This window comes from Plecotus auritus, assembly GCF_963455305.1.
Source record: "Plecotus auritus genome assembly, chromosome: 3".
In the NCBI taxonomy this organism is placed as follows: domain Eukaryota; kingdom Metazoa; phylum Chordata; class Mammalia; order Chiroptera; family Vespertilionidae; genus Plecotus; species Plecotus auritus.
The window spans coordinates 184,221,249-184,244,277 of record NC_137772.1 but is presented as its reverse complement, the minus strand read 5'-3'; the positions used below and the strand labels follow the sequence as shown (position 1 = coordinate 184,244,277).

General features: G+C 34.8%; 1 protein-coding gene across 2 annotated transcripts in view; it reads left to right on the top strand.

The window, feature by feature from the left end:
• The window catches only part of CNTN1 (contactin 1), a 292,079-nt gene extending 272,985 nt beyond the window's left edge, over positions 1-19,094 (top strand). For both annotated transcript variants that reach the window (XM_080661300.1, XM_080661301.1), the window contains one exon: positions 18,769-19,094. In XM_080661300.1, coding sequence (XP_080517426.1) covers positions 18,769-18,845 — 77 coding nt within the window. In that variant the 3' untranslated portion in view covers positions 18,846-19,094. The remainder of the gene's footprint in view (positions 1-18,768) is intronic.
• The last annotated feature ends 3,935 nt before the right edge of the window (positions 19,095-23,029 follow it).

The following is a 23,029-nucleotide window of genomic DNA, read 5'->3' as shown; positions in this document are numbered from 1 at the left end:
TCAGATAAAAGAGCTTCACAGGCAAAACAAAACGCTAAAGGAGTTCATCACCACCAAACCATTATTACATGAAATGTTGAAGGATATTCTTTAAGAAGAGGAAGAAGAAGAAGAAGAAGAAGAAGAAGAAGAAGAAGAAGAAGAAGAAGAAGAAGAAGAAGAAGAAGAAGGAGAAGAAGAAGAAGAAGAAGAAGAAGAAAAATGTGCACAGTAAAATGACAATGAATACATATCAATCAACAATTAATTCTAAAAATCAAAATAAATGAATAAAATAAACTGATGAATAAAATAGAACCAGAGGCATGGAAACATGGAACAGATTGACTAATCTCAGAGGGAAGTGGGGAGGGAAGGTGGGAAGAGATTAACCAAAGATCTTATATGCATATATGATTACCTATGGACACAGACAATAGGGTGGTGAAGGCCTGGGGCAGGACTGGAACCAGGTGGAGCGGGAGAATGAGGGGAAAAGAGGGACATCTGTAATGCTCTCAACAGTAAATATTTTTAATGGAAAGTTATTAGCAAGAAAGCAGATATAAAAAAGATTTCTTCTTAATATTCAAAGTTAAATGATGAGGTAAATAAGGATGAATGCAGGGAAGGAAATAAGAAAAAACAAGGTAAAAAAAAAACAGCTTCATAAGAATGTGTAATAAGAGGGATAAAGAGTTATAGGAAAGATACAAAGTCAGCTTAGGTAGCAGAAAATTTAGGCAGGATTATTATTTTTTTATTCAAGTAACAGGAGACAGTCAATGTTGATCCTGATATTAAAACAAGGATTTATGACATTGAACAAGTTAGAGTTCCAAGGGTTATGTCAATAAGTTAAATTGAGAGAACTCTGATCCAAAGTCAGTAAACAGAGGTTCATCCAGATAGATAGATAGATAGGTAGATAGATAATAGAGGCCCGGTGCATGAAATGTGTGCACTCGGGGGAGTGGGGGGTGTCCCTCAGCCCAGCCTGCACCCTTTTGCAGTCCGGAAGCCCTTGGGGAATGTCCGACTGATGGCTTAGGCCTGCTCCCTATGTGGAGTGGGCCTAAGCTGGCCATCGGACATCCTTAGCACTGCCGTGGAGGTGGGAGAGGCTCTTACCACCACCGCTGTGCTCGCCAGCTGTGAGCCCAGCTCAGGGCTTCTGGCTGAGTGGTGCTCCCCCTGTGGGAGCGCACTGACCACCAGGGGGCAGCTTCTATGTTGAGCGTCTGCTCCCTGGTGGTCAGTGTGCGTCATAGCGACCCGTCGTTCCACTGTTTGGTCAATTTGCATATTAGCCTTTTATTATATAGGATAACATTACTACTGTTAAAGAATATTTAAGTAGGAAATTGGAATGTATAAGAAACAGTTTAAGTCATTCCTACCATAAAGAAATTATAAACTTTTTGCTTTGTTTTATATTTTAGATTAGCTACTCCACAATACTCAGATGTATGAGACACCTTTCCCCTCAAGAGCTACATTTGATGGTCTTTTCTAAATTTAGGAAGTAGTACTAACAGGGTAGAAGATGGAAACAATATTGCTAATGGGACTAAAATTAGAACCTAGCATGAGAAGGAATCCCCATATAGAGTAAGTCTTTGGAAAAGGGGATTGTAAATAAAGGAATTTATCATTTGGGAAGATGTAATTGCACTGAAGAAGTTTTAGAAAATGTTCTTAAGAGAAATATCTTGATTCAGAGATGGGTTTTATTTTGCTTAATTTGGGGGTATCAGCAACATTCCAGTTTTATTAAATAGTAATTTATCTATTTCAACTTGTTTGCATATATCAAGCTTTGTAGAATGGCATTATATAGTTTCAACAAATTGTATGATGGGTCATAATATTTTGCATTAATAAATTAGTCATGAGAAAATGGATAATACTGTGCAATGCATACCTTATATGTATAATTTTAATTATCAGTAAACTCAATTTTGCATTTTTATAAATGTTGGTATATTAGTGACATAAAAATTACGTAAAGATATCATATCCATCTATTCTGTATACTAAAGGGATTTTAAATATTTTGTGATCCTAAGGAAGGAGTATTTATATGTACCTCCCCACAAACCATAAGATATTACTTAATATTGTCTCCTGAAATAAGAGTAACAAATAAATGAGTTAAAATAATTATATTATCTTGAATTGTTATATACATCAACCATCAAAACACTGTTTCAAAATTAATTTTCCTTTGAAACATTATAGGCTATTTTGAAATTTGTAACCCTCTCAGGAAAATATAAAGATAATTGTTTGTGCTGAGAGAGTTGGGTTTTAAATTTTCTCTCCTCTGGTTTGACACTTACCCACTGCAACATAAATTTGAAACCATTTAGAAAAGAAAATGATTTTGTCATGGTTAAAAATAAAACCCTGGAAATTTCTAACAAATAGATCTGGAAACCTTTAATGCTATAGTAAGAGGGAATATAAAACACTTAAACTGGAAAGTGATATATCAACATATTAAAATGGTCCATTTGATACTACATTAGGGACCAACATTAGTGATTTATGAAGGAATGTTTAGGTCTCAAAATACTTCCCATAGTTGGGCAAGGCTAGAAGCCAGGCCCCTTGATGGATTATTCACAGTTTGAAAGCCATGCAATGGCGTAAACGACATTCCAGAGGCACTTTTTTACAGACACCTTCTGCAAAATGAGCCAGACCAAGAGCAAATAAATCATCTAGAACATATTCCAAGAATATGACTTTATCCAGCCAATATTCATTCTTCTATAACCTACCACTCCAAGCCCTGTATAACTGACTTTCATCTCTAAAGCAAATCACCAGGCTTGGTCACATGGCCATAAAGCAGGAAGAAAGAAGGGTGTTATAAATTACAGAGGACTAGCTCAACAAGACTCCTAGCCCATAGGAGATGCCTCAAAGTCCAGATGTGCCTGGAAGTTGTGAATTCTTTGGATATCAACATCTGTGTAGATGATCCTACCAATACCCTGGCCTCTTAATTCCTCTTTCCTAATGATCCTAATTTATAGGGTAATTAATGCTCTCTGCCCTGCCTCAGCCAGCCACTCATGATCACAGTCTAGTTTCAAGACTTGAGTATAAACTGAAACTTGAGGATCCCTGAAACTTGAATAAGAAAAAAAAATTGTAATTTTCTCTAATTTCTAACTGAAATAGATTATTTTCTTCAAATATAAATTTAAGCAACAAATCACCATCACCAATTACAATCACAAATGTTCTCATATACTAGTATTTCAGCTGTTGCAATATCACTTCAAAAATATGATATTTATTAGCCCTTATCTTAGATTTTATTATTTAATGTGCTAATAAGTATGTCATTTTAATGTATTAATAAACATATATTTACTTTGTATATTATACTTTGTTAATTATACTTTGTATATTATATTAATAAACATATATTTACTTTTTAATTTACTTTGTATATTATATTGAAATATATATACGTATTTCAATATAATCTATTTCCTTTTAACTCAACATATTGTATTTTATGTATGTATGTGAAAGCATTATTTTTAGTTTCTCAGAGATTCACAGACTGCCAATGCATCTATAATAGACAAAGAGAGTAAGAATCCTGGCAAAAATTACATTACTAATCACTGGAAAAAATTAAAATTTTCATTTTAAGCATTCTATTTTCAGATACTAACTTTTACCTTTCCAGTTTATTCTTTCAGATCGCCTCTTAACTTAACATTTTCTCCACTCTCCCCTACCCAGATCTACCATTGATCCTATCCTATTGATTTTTCCAATATCCTACAAAATTTGACTCTTCTAATCAAGATGACTATAATACTCCTATGTATTTATATATTTGTATTATTTAAATGCCTTGCTTATTTAGCATAAGTATAGTCTATTTTTTAGAATGGAAATAATGTAGAATGGAAATAATAGTGTTAACCTTTTATATGAGTAATAAATTATAAATAAATTATTACTTCCTATTATTGTGAGTAGTACATGATTAATAAGGTTTTACTCACTATTATTGTGAGTAATAAATAAATTAATTAAAAACCTGTTTTCACATACCTTAATCCTTTGCCACCCAATTTCAAATGAAAGATGATTGCAAGAGATAATACTCTATAGCAGTGTTTCTTAACATTTTTTTCATTATTGTCTCCCCAAAAAAACCTTACATTTTTTTTCCTAGCACTGCAGCCACCTATGGAATTTTAATACCATGAATGTGCTGCATGTCTGTTTATGCCCTGTAGCCCTTTGGAGATGCAAAGCCATTATAATATCTTATATTTAGATTTTTTTCACCCATAAATAAAAACATTTTCACCTCCATGGGGGCCATATTGCACCTTGGAGAATGCATACTCTATGTACATACATACCCCTTTCATTCCAGTCCCAGGACATACAATCAATTTTCTGAATTGATCAATCCAAAACTTCATTGAGCTGTGTTTTTAAAAGACATTGTTTTGCACCTTATAGAATGAATTTTATTAAGTTATAGTTTAGTATTATGTTATTGACTTATACTGATGAGCATTATATAAAAGAGTCCAGAAACAAAAAACAATTACATCAAATCTACTATCATATTATTCATAATTGTTGAGGTTAGGTTTTGCTGTAGGTTTTGCTGTTTTAGTGTTCTCCTTTTAAGGAACCATGATTGGCAATTCTCTCAGGTAGGGCTAGAGGAGTGAGTAAGCTGGGCCACACTAATAAATAAATATTTGAATAAAATAATTCAATAGTTAATATTAAATTAATATTCTTGAAATGGACACTATTTAATGGAGAAGATGAAATCTGATTAGAGGAAGGATGAGAAAGAGGACCACTCTGTCCAATTTCTAGAAAAATTCATCTTCTCATCACCACCACCGTCCCAACATACACACACACACACACACACACACACACTCAAGAAAGCAAAATACATAAGTAAATCTAGTTTCTTCTGTAGGCAGCTTAGATATTACTTATCGGAGCACATGTAATAAAAACCTTATTCTTTATACACACACACTCTAACTAGGTTATCAACATCTTCCTTCAATACATTACTCTCTTTTAAAAGAACTCAGGGTGAAGGAGGGGGAGGAGAAAATACAGTCCCTCTGGTAAATACACTTTTCTTATTTGTTGAATCCAGTCCTGTGTTAGCATCCATTATGGATTGCTATTCTGGGCATCTACCTCACTGGGTTCATTCTCTGGTCTCAGGACCAGACGCACATTACTTGGTCTTATCTTTTGGATAGTGAACTTAATGACTGATCTGCTTCTCTATTTGCATTGCCTGGCCAGAACTCAGAGCCACATTCCAACATACCTCTAGCTCAGTATACTACTATAGAGCATTATATAATTTAATTAAAAATATGTGAATACAGATACAGTGCTTTTTAAATGTGCCTGGAACAACATAGACACTTAATAAATATTAGTAATATTAGTGGTAACATTAGTTGATGTTGATGTTGCTATCTATCTATATAAAAGCCAAGCGGCTGAACGCCAGAACAACCAGTTGCTTTGTCGTGCACTGCGGCCAAGGTCGGCCTCCCCCACCTCAATTGGGGGTGGGGCCAGCTGGTCAACCTCCCACATCCCCTCCCCCAAGCCAGCTGTCCCTGATCGACCCCAATCAACTGTCTGGCCGGACCCCACCAGTGCACGAATTCGTGCACCGGGCTCTAGTTTTAGTATAATTATCTTTTAGCTTTATCTCAATTTTTTATTTTTATTTTTTGTTAATCCTCACCTGAGGATATTTTTCCATTGATTTTTAGAGAGAGAGGAAGGGATGGGGAGAGACACAGAGAGAGAAACATCAATGTGAGAGAGACACACTGATTAGTTGCCTCCCGCATGCACCTCCTAACAGGGCCAAGGATCCAGCCTGCAACCAAACCCAGGACCCTTCAGTCCTCAGGCCAATGCTCTATCCACTGAGCCAAACCAACTAGGGCTCAATTGCCCTAAACTTCTCTTTCCTCTCAATTTTCTTCCTTTTTTCCTTTCTCATAATTTATCTTTGTAAACTATCTCAAAGCCTTTTTTTAAAAAAATATATTTTATTGAGAGGAAGGGAGAGGGATAGAGAGCTAGAAACATCGATGAGAGAGAAACATCGATCAGCTGCCTCCTGCACACCCCCCACCGGGGATGTGCCCGCAACCAAGGTACGTGCCCTTGACCGGAATCGAACCCGGGACCCTTCAGTCCACAGGCCGACGCTCTATCCACTGAGCCAAACCAGTTTCGGCTCAAAGCCTTTTTAAAATAATATAACTCTTTACTTACATAACCATGTAAATATATTTTATTCTCCGAAGAACCTGGCAAAGCATTTTGACTCAATATTTATTTTTTAATTAAACTAGCAAAGAAAAACCATTATCTAGAAATAATACTGGTGTGTTAAAATGTCTCAAAGACTTAGATCATAAATATTTTAACAAGAAGGATAAGACACATATATCAGATTCCCAATATATGCTTTATGATTAAAATATAGGCTAAAAAAATACTCCTTAAATATATAAAGTTATACAGAATGTATTCTAAAATGTGAGAGCCAATAAAACCTAAATGTTAAAAATGAATAAAAATTAAAAAGTGATAATATATTTAGTATGATAATTTTCATGGCAAATGAATAGCTGGCATATGTGATTCTAAGATTGTGAAGAGATTGTAATCCAAGGAGAAACCTAAAATATAAAGCAAATTAACTTAAGAGGAAGATTGAAAGTATAAAATATTGCGTGCTCTTTATTATTATTCGATTATTTGAAATTATATCATACTTTTTAATATCCACTATTTTTTCTGGAAGAAGACTTATTTTACTAAAATTTGAGATAAGTAAAATTAGTAACAAATTATGCTAGGAACTGCAACAATAATTTTGGGAGAAGAATAAAGCATAGGTCACTGATAATAGTAAATTCAGTATTATAAATATTTCATAGAGCATATTTGATTGTAAGCATTTCCCTATAAACTAAGTAAGAATTTTTGGCAATGCCTACTATTCTAGAATATGTATTTTTCCTGTAACATGATATGTAAAGGCAAAGTTAGCTAGACAAAATATGGAAAATCCCAGTGAGAATATGATTTGAGACAGTTTATAAGAGGAAAATTTATCTGAGTCAAATATAAAAAAATATTTAAAGCACCAATTTATAGCCAAATTAAACTATTATCTAAGTATGTTCTTTTAAAGGAATAGCCTCATTTTTCTGGTCCAGGATTATATTCTAAACATATTCGCAACTTAAAATAGGCCACAGTCACTACAGGAAACAAGAAAGGTGGTAAATCTTACACCTTCATTAGCAGAACTTTCACAAGAGAACAAAAAAATAGTAAAAGTTTAGTGTGCTGCTAATTTCCCTTGGTGAATTCTATGTTCTTTTTTATCTGTATTATAAAATCCATCTATGGCTAGCAAAGTGTTTCTTAGAATATAAAATATCAATCAAAGACCATGTTTGTTCACATTTATGAATTGAGAGCTTTAGTAGATGTTGGTTAGATGGGATGATTATTTCATTTTGAGCCTACAACACATGGGGGACATTAGGGGGAAACTAATTTATCATACTACTTTTTCTCAGGAATGGTATTTCTGGGACATGCATAGAGAAAGGGCGAACAGGGGTAGATCTATGGCAGAAGGGAAAAATCCAAATTAGTTCAACTCATTCCACAAAAATATACTGAGTGCCAAACATGTGTCAAGTAAGTCTTGGTCCTTACAAGTTTGAAGATGAATAAAATCATGGTCTCTTGTTAAGAAGCCCTAACCTCACTGGGGATTAAGACAAGCGGAAAAAAATATTTGCGGCACATGTGTTAAGTGTTGTGGAAGCAAGCATTGAGGAAGAAGTAATTGTTTCAAAGGATGATTGTTCTGATGAATTTTGTGAGATCAGCAGTAATTTTCAAGGCATAAAAGGGGATAGAAGGGCATTCCAGTCTCAGGAAATAAGTGGGAACTCTGAGAATACATACAACTGGCATCTCAATCAGGAATGGCAACTGATTCTGGAATGTAGGATCCAACAAAGAACATAAGGAAGATATAGTTGGAGTATAGGTTATAGTCAATCTGTGAGAAGGGGGCAAGTTGAATTTGTGGTTTTAATTTTTTTCTTCATGTTATACTATTTCTTGTGTTTGAGCTGGAGGTAATGAGGTCCTGAATTACTAAAGCAGAAGCAGCAGAGGGAGTGGAACAGAGCGATTCTAGATTCATATTGGAGATCAAATCAATTGTACTTGGTGACCAAGTTGGTATATTGCAAGTGAGGGAGAAAAGGCATTTTTTAAAATGACTCTGCATTTTCTGTAGTAAATGACTAAGTGAAAAGCAACATCATTAACTGAGCTAAGTAATGCAGAAGCATGGGCAAATGTTATGAAAGTATGATAGGAACCAGGAGTGCAGATGAAGAGAGAAGTGGTCTTGTGCTCCTTCTAAATTCTATAATATTTCTCCCAGTGCCTATGTTATTTTGAACATTTTAGCATATCATCATCAATTAACATCTAAGAGTCTCTCTGTATAAAATACACTGTCAAGAGACACAAAAGCACGAGACACAAGTTTTGAGGAGTGAAAAGTGAATGACTCCCAAAATTTTATAATGGAATGATTAGAAGACTGGAGCTACTGGTAGAAATAGAGCTGTTGAAAGAAGAATTTTAGTGTCCATTCACTGTTTGGGAATTTGACTTGCTCAATATAAACAAAATGGTTTCTTAAAGAATTTCTCAGAATTCCTGGTAGTTAGCAAGGAGTAACTACTCTCTTGATTTTTTTTTTAAATAAACTTCTTGCAGAAATGATGAAAGCCAATCTTATTCCACTTATTCGAACCCACAAAGAATTTGCAAATAACTTAAAATTTCAGGGTTTACCACCATGAAAATGAGACTAAGAATGAGCCCTCTCATTGGAAAGGAAATTCTGAAAAATATATCAACAGAACCAAGGACATTCCATGCAAATACCATTCAAAGTGATTGGACTTATTTTATATCTCCTGAATGAGAAGCTAAACAAGCACAAACTCAGAAATTCTTTAGAAAAATGAGAATTGTGTTCCAGTCAGTAACTCCTTACACACTTCAGACCATTGTTAAAACATCTGAGAAATTGTTTCTCCCGCAGAAGTAGAAGAGAAGGGATTCATCTGGTTATGATCTGCTTAATCATTGTAGAGATTCCATGAATTCAGACAGTTTCTTATAAGAAATTCATATGCATCTGGAGACACACTGAGGCACCAACTAATCCTTGTTGACAGATGGATGACACTGGGTCCTGCAGCAAGGCCGCAGGGTCTGACAAACAAATGAGTTCAGGAACACAGTAGGAAGAAAAATCTTAAATACCAAAATACTGCCTCAAACAGGTGAGTCACTCATTTGTTATAGCCCCAAAGCAAAGATTAATCAAGAAAGATCAAATAGGACACTCCCCCCAGTTTTACCCCGGGAAAGCTTCCAAGGTAGCTGTGCCTCTGAATCACCACGTGAAACCAGTGAGGGGCCAGGATCCTTAGCTCTTGTAGTTATGGAAGTATTTAGATACCGGCAGTAATTTCCAACTCTCAACTCATTGTGTTAAGGAAGATTGGATTATTGCATCCTCTAACCGTATTTATAGTAAGGGATATTAATGAAGCATCTGTGGAGCAGAAAAAAATAGCACTGGGCTTAGAATCAGGTTTGAATTCAATACCCACTTTTGCCTTGTTCTAGGTGGGAAAATTTGAGCCATAGAACCCTCATCTGCAAATGAGGATAACAATAATACATGCTTCAACTGTATGTTATAAGAATGAAACAAAATAATAACTTACAAACTTCCCTGAACAGAGTAGGCAACTAATAAATGATAAAAATAAAAAAATTCATTAAACAGGTATTTGTTGATGACATGGTATGGGCCAGACTGTCTAGAAAACTTATGAGTAAATTAAGTACTTTAAAAAAAAATCTCCTTCTGCCTTGGCTGGTTTAGCTCAGTGGTTACAGCATCAGCCTATGGACCTAAGGGTAGAGGTTTTGATTCCTGGTCAAGGGCATGTACCTTGTTTGCAGGTTTAATCCCAGCCCCTGTTAGGGCACAATCTGGAGGCAACCAATCTATGTGTTTCTCTTACGTTGATCTCTCTCTCTCTCTCTCTCTCTCTCTCTCTCTCTCTCTCTCTCTCTCCCCTCTTTCTCTTTTCCCCCTTCCCCCTACCTCCACCCTCTCTAAAAATAAATAAGAAAAAAATATGCTCACTCCTCCAGTGAGGAAAAAAAATCTCCTTTTTATTATTCTCATATGATTATATCTGCATATTTAAATTTTAGAATTTTCCTCATCATTAAAGATTTTATTTAAAAAGAGAAGCAGAGATAAAATTTAAAGTAAAGTTAATCTGCATCTACATTTTGATAAAACTTGAATCCAAAATGGAAATCACCCCCAAGTAGGCCAGCCACTCAATGGCTACTGCTAACCAGAGCCCCACAAGGATCCACATGAACTGGATGCAACTTTCACTTTGGGGATCATAGCACTGATTGACAGAGGCATCCCCATAGCTTTCATCTTCTTGAATGTTCTAAGAAAATTTAAAGGGCAATATACCTATTTTTTTCTAGAACTAGGGAATGATTTCTCTCATAAAGACTGATACTAGAAATAGGCAGACACATGTATGTCTACTAAAAAATATGTCATCTTTCCTAGGATTTTAGGGATGCCTATCCAAAAAAGATTCTCTATGAATAAATAGTTATGATGTTCAGCTGCCTGATGAGTAGGCCTTTCTGGTTCCATTGTCTCACCTAGAAATAAACATTATGCCCCACCATGACCTTGAACCTGGGTATTAAAAGCAGAAAAAGGTTATTTATTCAAATTTATGTAAAACAGCTTAGATGGACTCATTGGGCTTTGTGGGAAGACATATCAGCCTGTTTCTCTTCGTTTGAATTTCTTTTGATTAGATATAATAAATTTAGGAAAATTGACTGTCATGACCAATTAGTTTTACTCTTACTCTTTATTGTCAGTACTCTAAAATACCAGCTGAGACAAGGCTATCAAATGAGCCAGTGTGTTCCTGTGAGAGGTGGGGAAGGTGCAGGGAATAGTCCTTTTTCATCCCTAAGTGAACCCAATGGGCTATGTTATCTGTAGCCCCCAAAATTTCTAGAAAGTCTTAGTCACAGATGTGCTCAACTGGTCCCTCAAGCCCAGCACTAAAGAGGATCCTTCCACTTTGGTAGAGACACACACAAATTCTTAAACTTTCTCTCTGGCTCTACTTGCTGTTTTTTTTTGCCTCAAAAACTGATTGGGGGAAGGCAAAGTCAGTCGGGGCAGTGGAAGGAATAATTTAACATGTGGTGTTGTGTGTATGGCAACATAGAATGGGGCATCTGAAATCCCCTGTCCCTGGAACATTAATCAAGGTTGAGAGAAATGGATCCTGGTGGTAGTGTGATGTATTCCACAAAGCTGGGGCTGTCCATGTAAGAGTGCTATGTCAAACAGCCATGTCCAAAGCCAAATGCAAAGATGAACTGATCGAATCAACCGGCTCTGGTTGTCTGTGAATTCACACAAGTAAGAATTGGAATGTTATTTATTAAAGATTTTGTATAAGATGAGAAAAAAATAAATAAATACATGATACCCATTACATGTATGTTGCACATTTTATAGAAAAGAATCCAAATACTGAGGTCTGGGTTTCTTCAGTTTTCTTTCATGACCCAGGATATTCTTACTAAATATTTGGTAAATAAAGTCACATTTTAAATGAAGAAACTAAATTTCATATTTCAAATTCACAATTATTAGGCGATAAACTATTTTAATTTAATCCTCACAAATATCCTGCTATTAAGTAGTGTGCTCTTCATTTTACAGATAAGGAAATGAAGGCTCCAAGAGGTTAAGTACCTTGTGAGAGGTCACACACATACTCAAGTGAGGGCACTAGTACTCAAATAGAATGCTTTCTAACCTCAAATCCCATGCTCTTGTGAAGCATCACTTTGCATTTCTAAAGATGTAGCCAAGCCAATTTTAAAAGTCCTCAGAATTATAGTCTCATCTTACCCCCAGATGATGTCAACATTAGGTTATTTGAGTAAGTGTGAGCATGTGCTTGTTGGCCAATAGGCAGTTAGAATTTACTTTTACATTTCCCAGCAAATAATCGGTCTTTACTGTATTGGAAATGCTTGCTCCTTTCTCAAAGAGGAATGCATCCTGGCAATCTGGCATTTTCTGGGAGGGAAAGGGCCAGAGTCAACAGTAAGGAACTAATACGACTGCTAGGATAAGCTGCCAGCAAGACATGTACCCCCGCCAAAAAAAAAAAATCTATTTTGCTTGGCATTTGGGTTTATATTTGCCAAACAAGTAGGAGCAGCAAGATTAGTGGGTTTTACCAGATTGACAAACCCATCAAAGCCACTATCACTTATATGATCAAGCTTTTAATATATATATTTATAAAGCAATATCAACTTTGATTATCATAAATAAGGGGAAATAGAACAAATGTGTTTGCAAATTTTATGGCTCAATGCTTGATATTCTTAAATATATATGGTTTGCTTAGAATCACAGACTCATGGCCATAGTAGGAACCTAAGGACTTAGAACATTGAACCCTATCATTTAACAGAAGGAAAATCCACATCCGTAACAAGTAAAGTAGCCAAAGATCACACCAGCTTCAGAGCCATATCTTGAGTCAAAATATTCATTTTTGCCCAAAGTTATACAACTCACTATTGGCAGAACTGGAAGTAGGTCTTAAGCTGTTTTGTTGTGTTTTTTTTTCTCCACATAACTTAGAATTTGCTATCTCAAGGAGGCACAAGGAAATAAAATTATTAAAAGCAAAATAAACAAGCTGGTACATACTGACAGTATGAAAACATAGGTATCCAAAGGCAAAAACAATCATCAGTTGTTAAAAGAAAGCTACTGTATTTCAAAGGTCAAATCCATTTCTCTTTTGTTTGCTTTTCCAGAAAGTCTTAAAACAAATTGGGGTAAATATCCATTACTTCATTTTGTCAAAGGCAGGTAGTTAATGCCTATAATAATTGATATAAAGTTGAGAACTGTCTCAGAATTTTTCCCAAGAGACATATTTGAATAGAAACCAACTAACTTTATAAAAAGACACCTCTTTTAATTTTTTTAAAATATATTTTATTGATTTTTTACAGAGAGGAAGGAAGTGGGATAGAGAGTTAGAAACATCAATGAGAGAGAGACATCAATCAGCTGCCTCCTGCACACCCTCTACTGGAGATGTGCCTGCAACCAAGGTACATGCCCTTGACTGGAATTGAACCTGGGATCCTTCAGTCCGCAGGACGCTGCTCTATCCACTGAGCCAGACTGGTCAGGGCCCTCTTTTAATTTTTAATATGCATTAGACAACTAATTAAAATAATTTTGGTATATAGCCTAAAGGAAATTTTAACATTAACCTTACTAAATTACATGAGTTTTATTAGAAATTCTATGCCAGTTTCCAAGAAAGCAAAACTCTACTATTTTATAAATTTGTACATTTTGCACCTTGGCTCTATTCTATAATTTCCATGGATAACATGTAGACAGGATAAAAAATCGGGTGAGAATCTATGGGGGGAAATCATGCAAGAGAAAATATGCAAGTAAGAAAAGACACTACAAGATGAAAATTCCAGAAATGAATTAACCAATAAAGATTGTTTTGTCTCAGACACTTTGTAAAATTCCAGTAGCCAAGACAGATTTTAACATATTTGTTTTTGCCTCAAGTATAAAATTCTGCACAAAAATTGGGAGTGCATGAATTTTTTAAATTATCTTTGAAAATTCATCCATGCATTATGTGTCAGTATCTCAAAGGAAGAAACAGCACTTCCTCCTTTCATACATGTCTGCCATAAATTTAAGAAAATAAGTACCATTTCTCACGTAACCTTCAACAATCAAATGGAAAAACAGACATAAATAATTTGCTGAGTGCACAAGGGTAAAAGAGTGACTCAGCATTTCCAACAGGTTGGGCTAAATCCAAAAACAAAGCTCTTAACCGCTACCATTTTTTTCAGACTAAATTCTTATGGTTGAATAAATGTGTAAAATGACAATCTCCCAATAGGCCTTCCTCTACAAATAAATAAGTTCAGAAATACAGACCTTACATAGTCCCAGGCACCGTAGTTTATTACATTTCTTAGCATGGTTTCCTTTATGTAGTCATTATCACTGTTTAAATTCCAAATCTTAGAGTAAATATAACTATACAGATTTATGTACTCAACCAAAAAAAAGTAGTTTCTAGTCTTACACATTCTAATGCTGCACCTATCATGAATAGCTCTCAAGGATTACTCATAAAAATGGCTCCTGTACTCTGAGTAATTTATATAAATGTTCTTTAAGTTTTCAGTAGCTAAATAGATCAATTGCTTTTCTTATCTTGATTAACTTCAAGCAATTGGGGAAAGCCAGTTAGAGAGGTTATGAATAATGCAGGTGAATAATTGCATGAAACACTTTTCTTAATTACCATGAAGCACATTTTCCAAAGTTGCGGACAGAACGGTATTCTTGTGACATGCTACTTGACAAAAATCTTACACGGTCAACAATTTGGGAGACAGGAATTGTGCTGTTGCTTTTGGTGACTGTGTGCATTTACACTTTCTCGTTGAAATGTATTCTCTCTTTTCCCAGATCCCTCTTTTTCTCCTGGAACCACACAGCCCTTTCACTGTGGAAAGTATTGTAGGAAGTACCTGCAATCAGAATAAAAATTGACATCTTGTGACCCTGCCTCCTTGGCCACAGGAATTGGTTGAGGGATGGGAGATTGTTCCAAGCCAGTTCGATCATAGAAATTCATTAAGTCAGCCATGGTAATTGGTCTGGGGTTGTATTGTGACCCAGACTTTGCAAATCAGAATCTTTCCTTGAAAGTTTTTTTACTGGAGTTGGGGTTAAAAGATATCATCTCTTTTATCGTGAGAATATATTATTGTGAGCTTGGTGCTCTTGTGTATCTTGAAAAATTAGTCTAAGAGTATGAAGCAATCTGCAAAGGAAGAAGAGATGAAAGTACAAAACATGGAAGACCCAGGTGCTCAGTTAACTTCTCTAGTTGCCTCAGAGTGGTACAACATCAGCTCTTTCTTCAATTGTGCTCCTGTTACTAAAAGCACTCACTTCATACTGAACTTAGTCCACACCGCTAAAAATATGATTTGGATATAATATATTCTCTGTCCTGAAGTTGTTTGCAATCTAGAGACTTTAACCATTGTAAACACAGAGAGTGACATGACAAGGATAAAATTCCAAGTATTACGGCATCATCAGCAATAGCAAAGAAGAAGGAGTTCGGATTGGACCATGGTGTACAAATTTAAGCATCAGAAAAGAGATTTGTATTAACAACTAACTAGAGCAGGTCTCTACTTATCATAAAATATGAAGAGATTGTTAAACATTGCTTAACTTTTACTTCGAATTTTTCTTCTGAATATGTACCTCCCTGTATCAAGAACCCTTCCTGAAGGAAATAAGTCTGGGCAGGTTCAGTTTTTCAAAAAATCAAGAAAATCCAGTAGAAGAGCTATAATAGTCTAAAATGGCTTTACAGTTGTTCTAACAGGGTAAAAAGATTCACCAGATTGATGATTTTTTACATGTTTGACATTCAGTACATATGTGAAAAGGAAAATACATATTTACTACCTACCAAGTAAATACTGAGATTATGTTTGATAGCAGTGTGGTGATATACATTTTGTTAGATACAAAACCAATATATATTGAAAATCCCTCAAGAATATAGGGATCCCACATATGAAATGACTTTAAATAGCGAATCAGTCAGGTCTCTAATTTGTATTTGGAATGTGGAAGAGAATTGGAGATGAAGACCACAATTACATAAGCTTGAGCCATTAGAGGAATTAAATATAACACACATAAACACGAAGAGTTTATTTAGAATAAGTCAAATATCCTGATGTTGAAGCCACAAATTATGAAATTGTGTTTGGTTTTCATACTAACACCAGAACTTCAAAATGGCATCCACAATTGACTAAACTTCTTTCCGCGGCCACAGTTTGTACTGAGCCAACCCACATAGTCAGGCAAGTACAAGAACGTGTGCTCATTGCTGATGTAATTTGTGGTGCAAGGAGGGAGCATTGCCGAGTCACTGCAGTCATTCCCAGACAAAGGTCTTCAGGTCAGATCATTAAAATTAGGTCAAACATTGAAAACTACTGACTTTTTATTTTTTAATATGATTGAGGTTTATTATTCTTCATCTTATCAGAACAAAATAGCATGTGAGTTGTGGCATATTTTAAATATATCTATGTAGAAAAAAATGGAGGACAAAATACTACAACAAAATAAGATTCTTTAAAATGCTTAGGTGTTGTACCTTCTCCTATGTCATTTCTTTTCTTTCTGTGCCTTTGCCTTGACACATTAAGTTCCGGGTGTAGTGTCTTTTTGCATTTCTAGAATTGGTCCCTTTTTACAGCTGTCTACAGAGAGTGGCAGAGAGGTATAGAGTATGGTCTTTGGAGCCAGGCCAATCTGACATCTAATCTTGGCTCTGCCCACTCTACTGACCTTGGCCTTGAACAAGTCATTTTACCTAAATTCTATGTTATATAATCTATAAAATCAGACTAATAAAACCATTATTATTCTAGGCTGTGGCATTAATGTCAAAATGTATATAAAGAGCCAGCATAGTGTCTGTCTCATGGCTGCTAAATAGGAGCTCTCATGGTCACTATTAGTGATTAGTGTAATCACTGTTATCAATAGCTTTCTTTCAACATTGATGAGGCTACAAGTAGCTATTTGAGGATTGTTTCTATTGCACTTCCAGTTCTGCCCTCACTTTTTGAACTTTAGTGTCTTGCTTATTTCTAAGAACTATTTTAATTGTGTTTGATGATGTTTTCCAGGTAGCATGAATGCTGCTAACAGGGCAATAGTGGAATGCATGCATACAGATAAACCGACACAATCTTCTACCATATGAGAAAAATGCATGTGCTTTTAATGACCATAGATTCGAGAGAAATTCCCCAAATCTTCCTAAACATAAGAGGAATATTCCAAATAAAGGGGTGTTTTAGGCCACTGTTAACATGTTAAAATAATAATGATTTAATTTTTAAAGTAAACTTCCAACACTTGTCACAAATTTGTCATATTTACAAGCTGTTGACTGTACTTTTTAGCCTGTCACTCATTCCAGCAGTGTGTTCATTGATGATGGGGCCTCATGCCTGTAGAGAGTGGAAAGGAATACTATGACTTCTTGGTCCCATTTTTCATCCCTTTCTCAAGAATTCCAGTGTGGGCAGGACCAACACCTGTAAACTTGCTTGACCACAAGAAAAGCCTTTCTGGATGTAATTATTAGCCTAATCTATATGTATAAAAGCCTAATATGCTAAGTGTCTGACCATTCAACCAGTCGCTATGATGCACACTGACCACCAGGGGGCAGAGGCTCTGACCAGTAGGTTAGCTTGCTGCTGGGGTCTGGCCGATGGGGACTGGGTAAGATGGGCTGGACACACCCTGGAGCCCTCCCGCGGTTCCTCCCTGGCTGGCCAACCTCCCAGGGTCATTGTTGTTATATCATGTTGTTATTGCTTATTTATTAATTAATTTATATATTGTTTTCATATACATTTTACTACTTTTCTTTCATCTCTGGCACTTCTATTATAGAGAAAGGGTGAATAGCAATATTAAAATATTTCTACTAATTAATTTCCTTTAAATGTGCATGAATCTATATATACACCAGGCCACTAGTATGTAATATAAATCCATAGCATGTTATATCGTGTTTATTTTTAATTCACAATATAACATCTCAAGGCAATTATTCTTTAAATTTGAATAGATGATTTACAATTATTCAAATTATTTTTCTGTTGGTCCTGGCCAGGTAGTTCAGTTTTTAAGAGTGTCATCTCTGTACTCCAGGATTGTGAGCTTGATCCCTGGTCAGGGCACATACAAGAATCAACCAATGAATGCATAAATAAGTGGAACAATAAATCAATGTTTCTCTCTCTCTTTCTCTCTCCCCCTTTCTCTCTCTAAAATCAATCAGTATATAAAAGTTTCAAAATATTTTTTGAAATCATGGTGTATAAGCATCTAAATGTCTTAAAACCATTGGGATGTGAAGTTATATAATATCTATTTAGTTATATCTATGATGTCATAGGTTATCCCAGATAACCTTATTAGTATTTTTACTATCACCTCTTTATTTTATTTTTTAACATGTCACATAGATTTTTTTTAACTTATTTATATATGTTTTTTGATCTGGCACCTTCTGGTAGGAATTTGGGACTGTGAGATCATGGAGAAAACAAGCATTTGTGATCTTATCATCTTAAATGATTTACATGAACATGTATAAACAGAGCACGTGCTCTCATATAAAATCCTTCATCAAATATTCCTGTTTTTCTTAAATGACCTAAGAAGAGAGAAGCGGTGAGTGTGTGTGTGTGTGTGTGTGTGTGTGTGTGTGTGTGTGTGTGTGTAAGGAACCACTTGGTTTTTAGGCCTACGTATTCTGACTTTCCCCAAAGCATTGATAAGAATAGTGACTGTTATCAGTGAAATTTCATACATGTTTTTGGTTTACTTTGTAGGTACATCCACCCTATTACCAAGTCTTCTTGGCTTACTGCTGCCTGCCTTTGGCATCCTTGTCCACTTGGAATTCTGAATGTGGTCTGACAGCTGCTGTTCCTGACCCAGCTCAGAGAACATCCTTCATCCCTGCGATGACTACAGATTCTTCCAATTCCTGCGGCTCCATCCTAAGCCAAATACATTATTCTTTAACAAACTGATTTACAACACATGTTATGACTGAGGCATTCAGGAACCCCTTCATCCAAAAGAATAAACTTTTAAATGGATATAAAATGATTTTTAACTCGTTCCAATATGCCTTATAAACCATTTAACCTGATTCTGTGACAGTTGCATGATTTAATCCAATGGGACAAGTTACAGTGTTCAATTCAATTCCATAGGCTGTAGAGTGAAAGTAAAATCACCATACACAGGTGCTTTAAATTCAATAACAAGTTGTGAAATATAATAGAGGTTGAAATGTTGATTGTATGTGGTAAATGTAAGAGTAATACAGTCTCTTGTACAATCCCCTCTGTTTTGGGTCCTGCATATTTTCAAATGGCCCCCTATCATTCATGACATTTTCAGTTTTCTTAAAAAGAATAGGGTATAACTGAAACATTGTGACTTAAATCCCATTACGAAATCATCTTACTGAATGAGTTGAAAGGTTTGGAATATTCAAAACCAAATTCTAGAACTTATTATCAGTATTCTTATTTTGAAAGTAAGTAATTTTCTAAACATTTAATTTTTAGAATCGGTAATTCTTTTAAGTTAGTTTTTAATAGTAAAGTTGCCATGCCATATGAAGGTTATTTTTTACTTTTGTATTCTACTGTGAAATTATTTTATGCTTTTCTTATCAATTTGAAACCTCAAAAATCACAGCTCTTTTTTAGAGTAGTATCATATTGCTGTATTTATTCATATGTGGAATAATGAGTGTTGAAAAGTAGAGGGCTTCCATTTTTTAATCAAGATGTGATAGTCTTTATACCACTAGGAATAAATGACAGTTAAGTAAGTATCAGAATTATGTATTAATATTCTAGTACTTTGGTTTTTGTGCTGCATTTCTAAGTAAAAACCTATCTTTACTGAAAGTGTAGGATCAAGAAATCACCTATAGGTTGGAAAAACTACAGTATTCCTTATTTTTTTAAATTTCGTTTTAAACTCATTCCTGCTTCAAGGCAATACCGAAAACTGGCTAAAAATACCAAATCTGTATGTTGCTGATGGTACTCTGAAGGGTATGCAAAACTGAAAGGCCAGAAGGAGACACATAATGTGTTCATCCAATGTCGTCTCCCAAGTGCGGGTGCTTTGGTCTTTATAAGTTGTGAAAGGAAGACACACATTTCTTCATTCTTCATGGTGTGCCCTGAAATGTGTTTGAGTGTGGATGTGAAAGAAATCAAGTCATCAGGATTAGCTGGCTCCTGAATTAGTGCAATGACAGATGCTTCGAGAGGTATAATCCTATTTTATTAGCACAACCTTGCGAGCTAATTAGAGATAGAGTTTATCTTTTTAGAAAGGAAACCTTATAGGTTCATAAAAAATATTTACAGGAAGCAAAACAGATCTATTACTATTTTATCCCCCCTTTCTTTAATTTGTATAATTTTTGTACTATATATCTACATGTAAATGTTTAGAGCTTTTGTTATAAAAAATATCACTTCATTAGTTGACATTTAACTCTTTGTTATAAAATGAACATTTTTAAAAATAAGTGAAAGAGGTTATTTCCCAGCAGAAGTATGTCAACAGTCCTAAGAGCATTATCAGATTTCATAAAATATTTAATTATTTGAAAAAAAAATCTTCATACTTTAGGAAAATGAATACTCTCTAAGCCTTCTGCACAAATGTTTGTGTTTTCATTGTTATACTTTGGGGTTCTCCTTTTGCAGTATGACCCATGTTGGGCATTTTTATATAATCAACAACTAAATCTTTTGCCAAATGCATGCTTGCCTTTTATTTTCTAATGTATGGTAATAAAGAGCAAAACTTATTAGATTTTGCATGAAATGGTTCTGAAAGGTAAGAAGAAAAGAGACTTCGGAAGTTACCTGTTTAATTTTAAATTTGTGACAGAGATTAGGCAGATTAATATCTCTCATACACTGATAACTCATGCTTTTCATTTCCTCATACAGTTGTATGAATTTGACTGGGACCATCTGTTTTAAACTGTTGTCAAACTAATATATCACCTGCTTTAAGATGCAAGATTCTGAATTAAACTTTATATAGATATAGACATATCTGTTGTTTCTTTGTATTTCAGGAAAGGTGATAGTAGATTTCTTTGATACTGATAAATATTGAATTGATTTTTTTAGTTATTTTTTATCATTTTTTCCAATGGAGTAGTATAGGACTGTGCTTTGTCCTTTTTATGAATGAAAAAAAAAATATAAAGAAATAAATGTCTTAATGTTATCCAAGAAATAAAAACTGTCCTTTTAATTTACCTAATGTTGAAAATTGATTTTTAGAAAGTTTTCTTTATAAGTCAAATATCATGGAATAATTATTACTTGTTAAGCAACAGTTTAATGTTTGAAGGGTTCTACAAAAAGTATACACACAGACACCAAGACACACGTGAGCTTGCACTCACACACAAGCATTATTATATTGAAATATAATAACTTCAATTTATGGAGATGTCAGTGACTATCACTCAGTCTAATGTTAGACATTAAAACAAGCCACTAGACTAGATGCTAGAAAATAAAAGACTAGTTTAACCCTAAATGAGCTGATACTCTAACAGAGGAATTTGCATAAAAGCATGACTCTACAGTCAGGAGTCTGATACAAGTAAAGCCTTCTCTTAGTCCCGAGCCAGACTGCACCCCAAGTTCTAACTCACAGGGCTCCCTGTGTTTTGCCTTACAATCTTCTCCTGTGTTCTCATTGTGATTCCACATTGGCATTTTGACCCACTTCCTGGGTCATGAAGCTTGTTTCCACCCTGGATTCTGGTTTTCCCTTTTGGACCCTGCCTCCATTTTTTGACCCTAAGTATTAGATTACTTCTATTCTAATATTTTGCTTTTGGTATTTGACCTTGGATTGACCCAAGCTCTAATTCTCCAGGCTTTGGGAGATCAAAGCTTTCTTTCTGTGAGAGCTTTATCCACTTTATCCAAAGTTCTCCAACATGGTTGCCCATCATAGTAACCTGGATAATTTGAAAAGTAAAATAGATTCCGTGGGCCCCAGTCCAGACTTACTAAATTAGAATCTGGGAAGTAAGGTATCAGAATCTGCATATTTTTAGGTTGTTCAGGAGTGATTTGAATGAGCTGACTTTAAATTAGTTGATGGGAAGCAGAGATTATATTTCTACGTTCTTTATCATATTTTAAAAACAGGTTTTACTTTTTAGTTACTGGTAATAATTTGATACTTAAGATAGATAATATTTGTCAATTCCTATGACAGGAAACCAGGTTTGAGAATTACAGGTTTTCATGATTACTACAAGTTAATTTATATTTTTAACTGAATCAACAATATCAACATCATATATACACAATTTAAATATCTTTTAAGAAAAACAAATCCATTCTCCTGGTTTGCCTAAACTGTTAATTTTCTCATGACTAATATGCTCATTAATTCTTACTTTTTGATTCTACATCTTAAGTATCAAAATGCTATATACTTTTGTCTATTCAAAATATCCCCTAATTTGTTTATATCTAAAATCCAAGCAGCAGACTGAAATGTACTTCAGAAGATTTCTTCTTGAAAGGAATGTGGATTTCCTTTATTTTTTTAATGTTTTTCTTCATGTGACTTGGAAAGTTAATTAAATTTTAATACTTAATTTCCTGAGTCTGTAATCTCCTGGAGGTTGCTAATAAAAAGATAGATGAAAGGTGTCCCCTCCCCAATGTCAACTTTTTTTTTTTTTTTTCAGAATGAAAGCATAGCAGTTTTGAATGAGCTGACTTTAAATTAGTTGATGGGGAGCAAGGATTAGGTTTCTACATTGTTTATCATATTTTAAAAATAGGTTTCACTTTTTAGTTGCTGGTAATAAATTTGATACTTGGGAAAGATAATATCTGTCAACTCCTATTTGACTCTGGAATTCAGTCAAGCTCATCCTAATGGAAACTGAAGGCACTTGGTCTTCATCTGTCCTGTCTCTTCAGCTAGGCTCCTTTGCTCTGGGGAAGCTGGCTTAAAAACAATACTGAATATCTTCTAGCCTTGATTGAGTATCCTAGGGCTGCC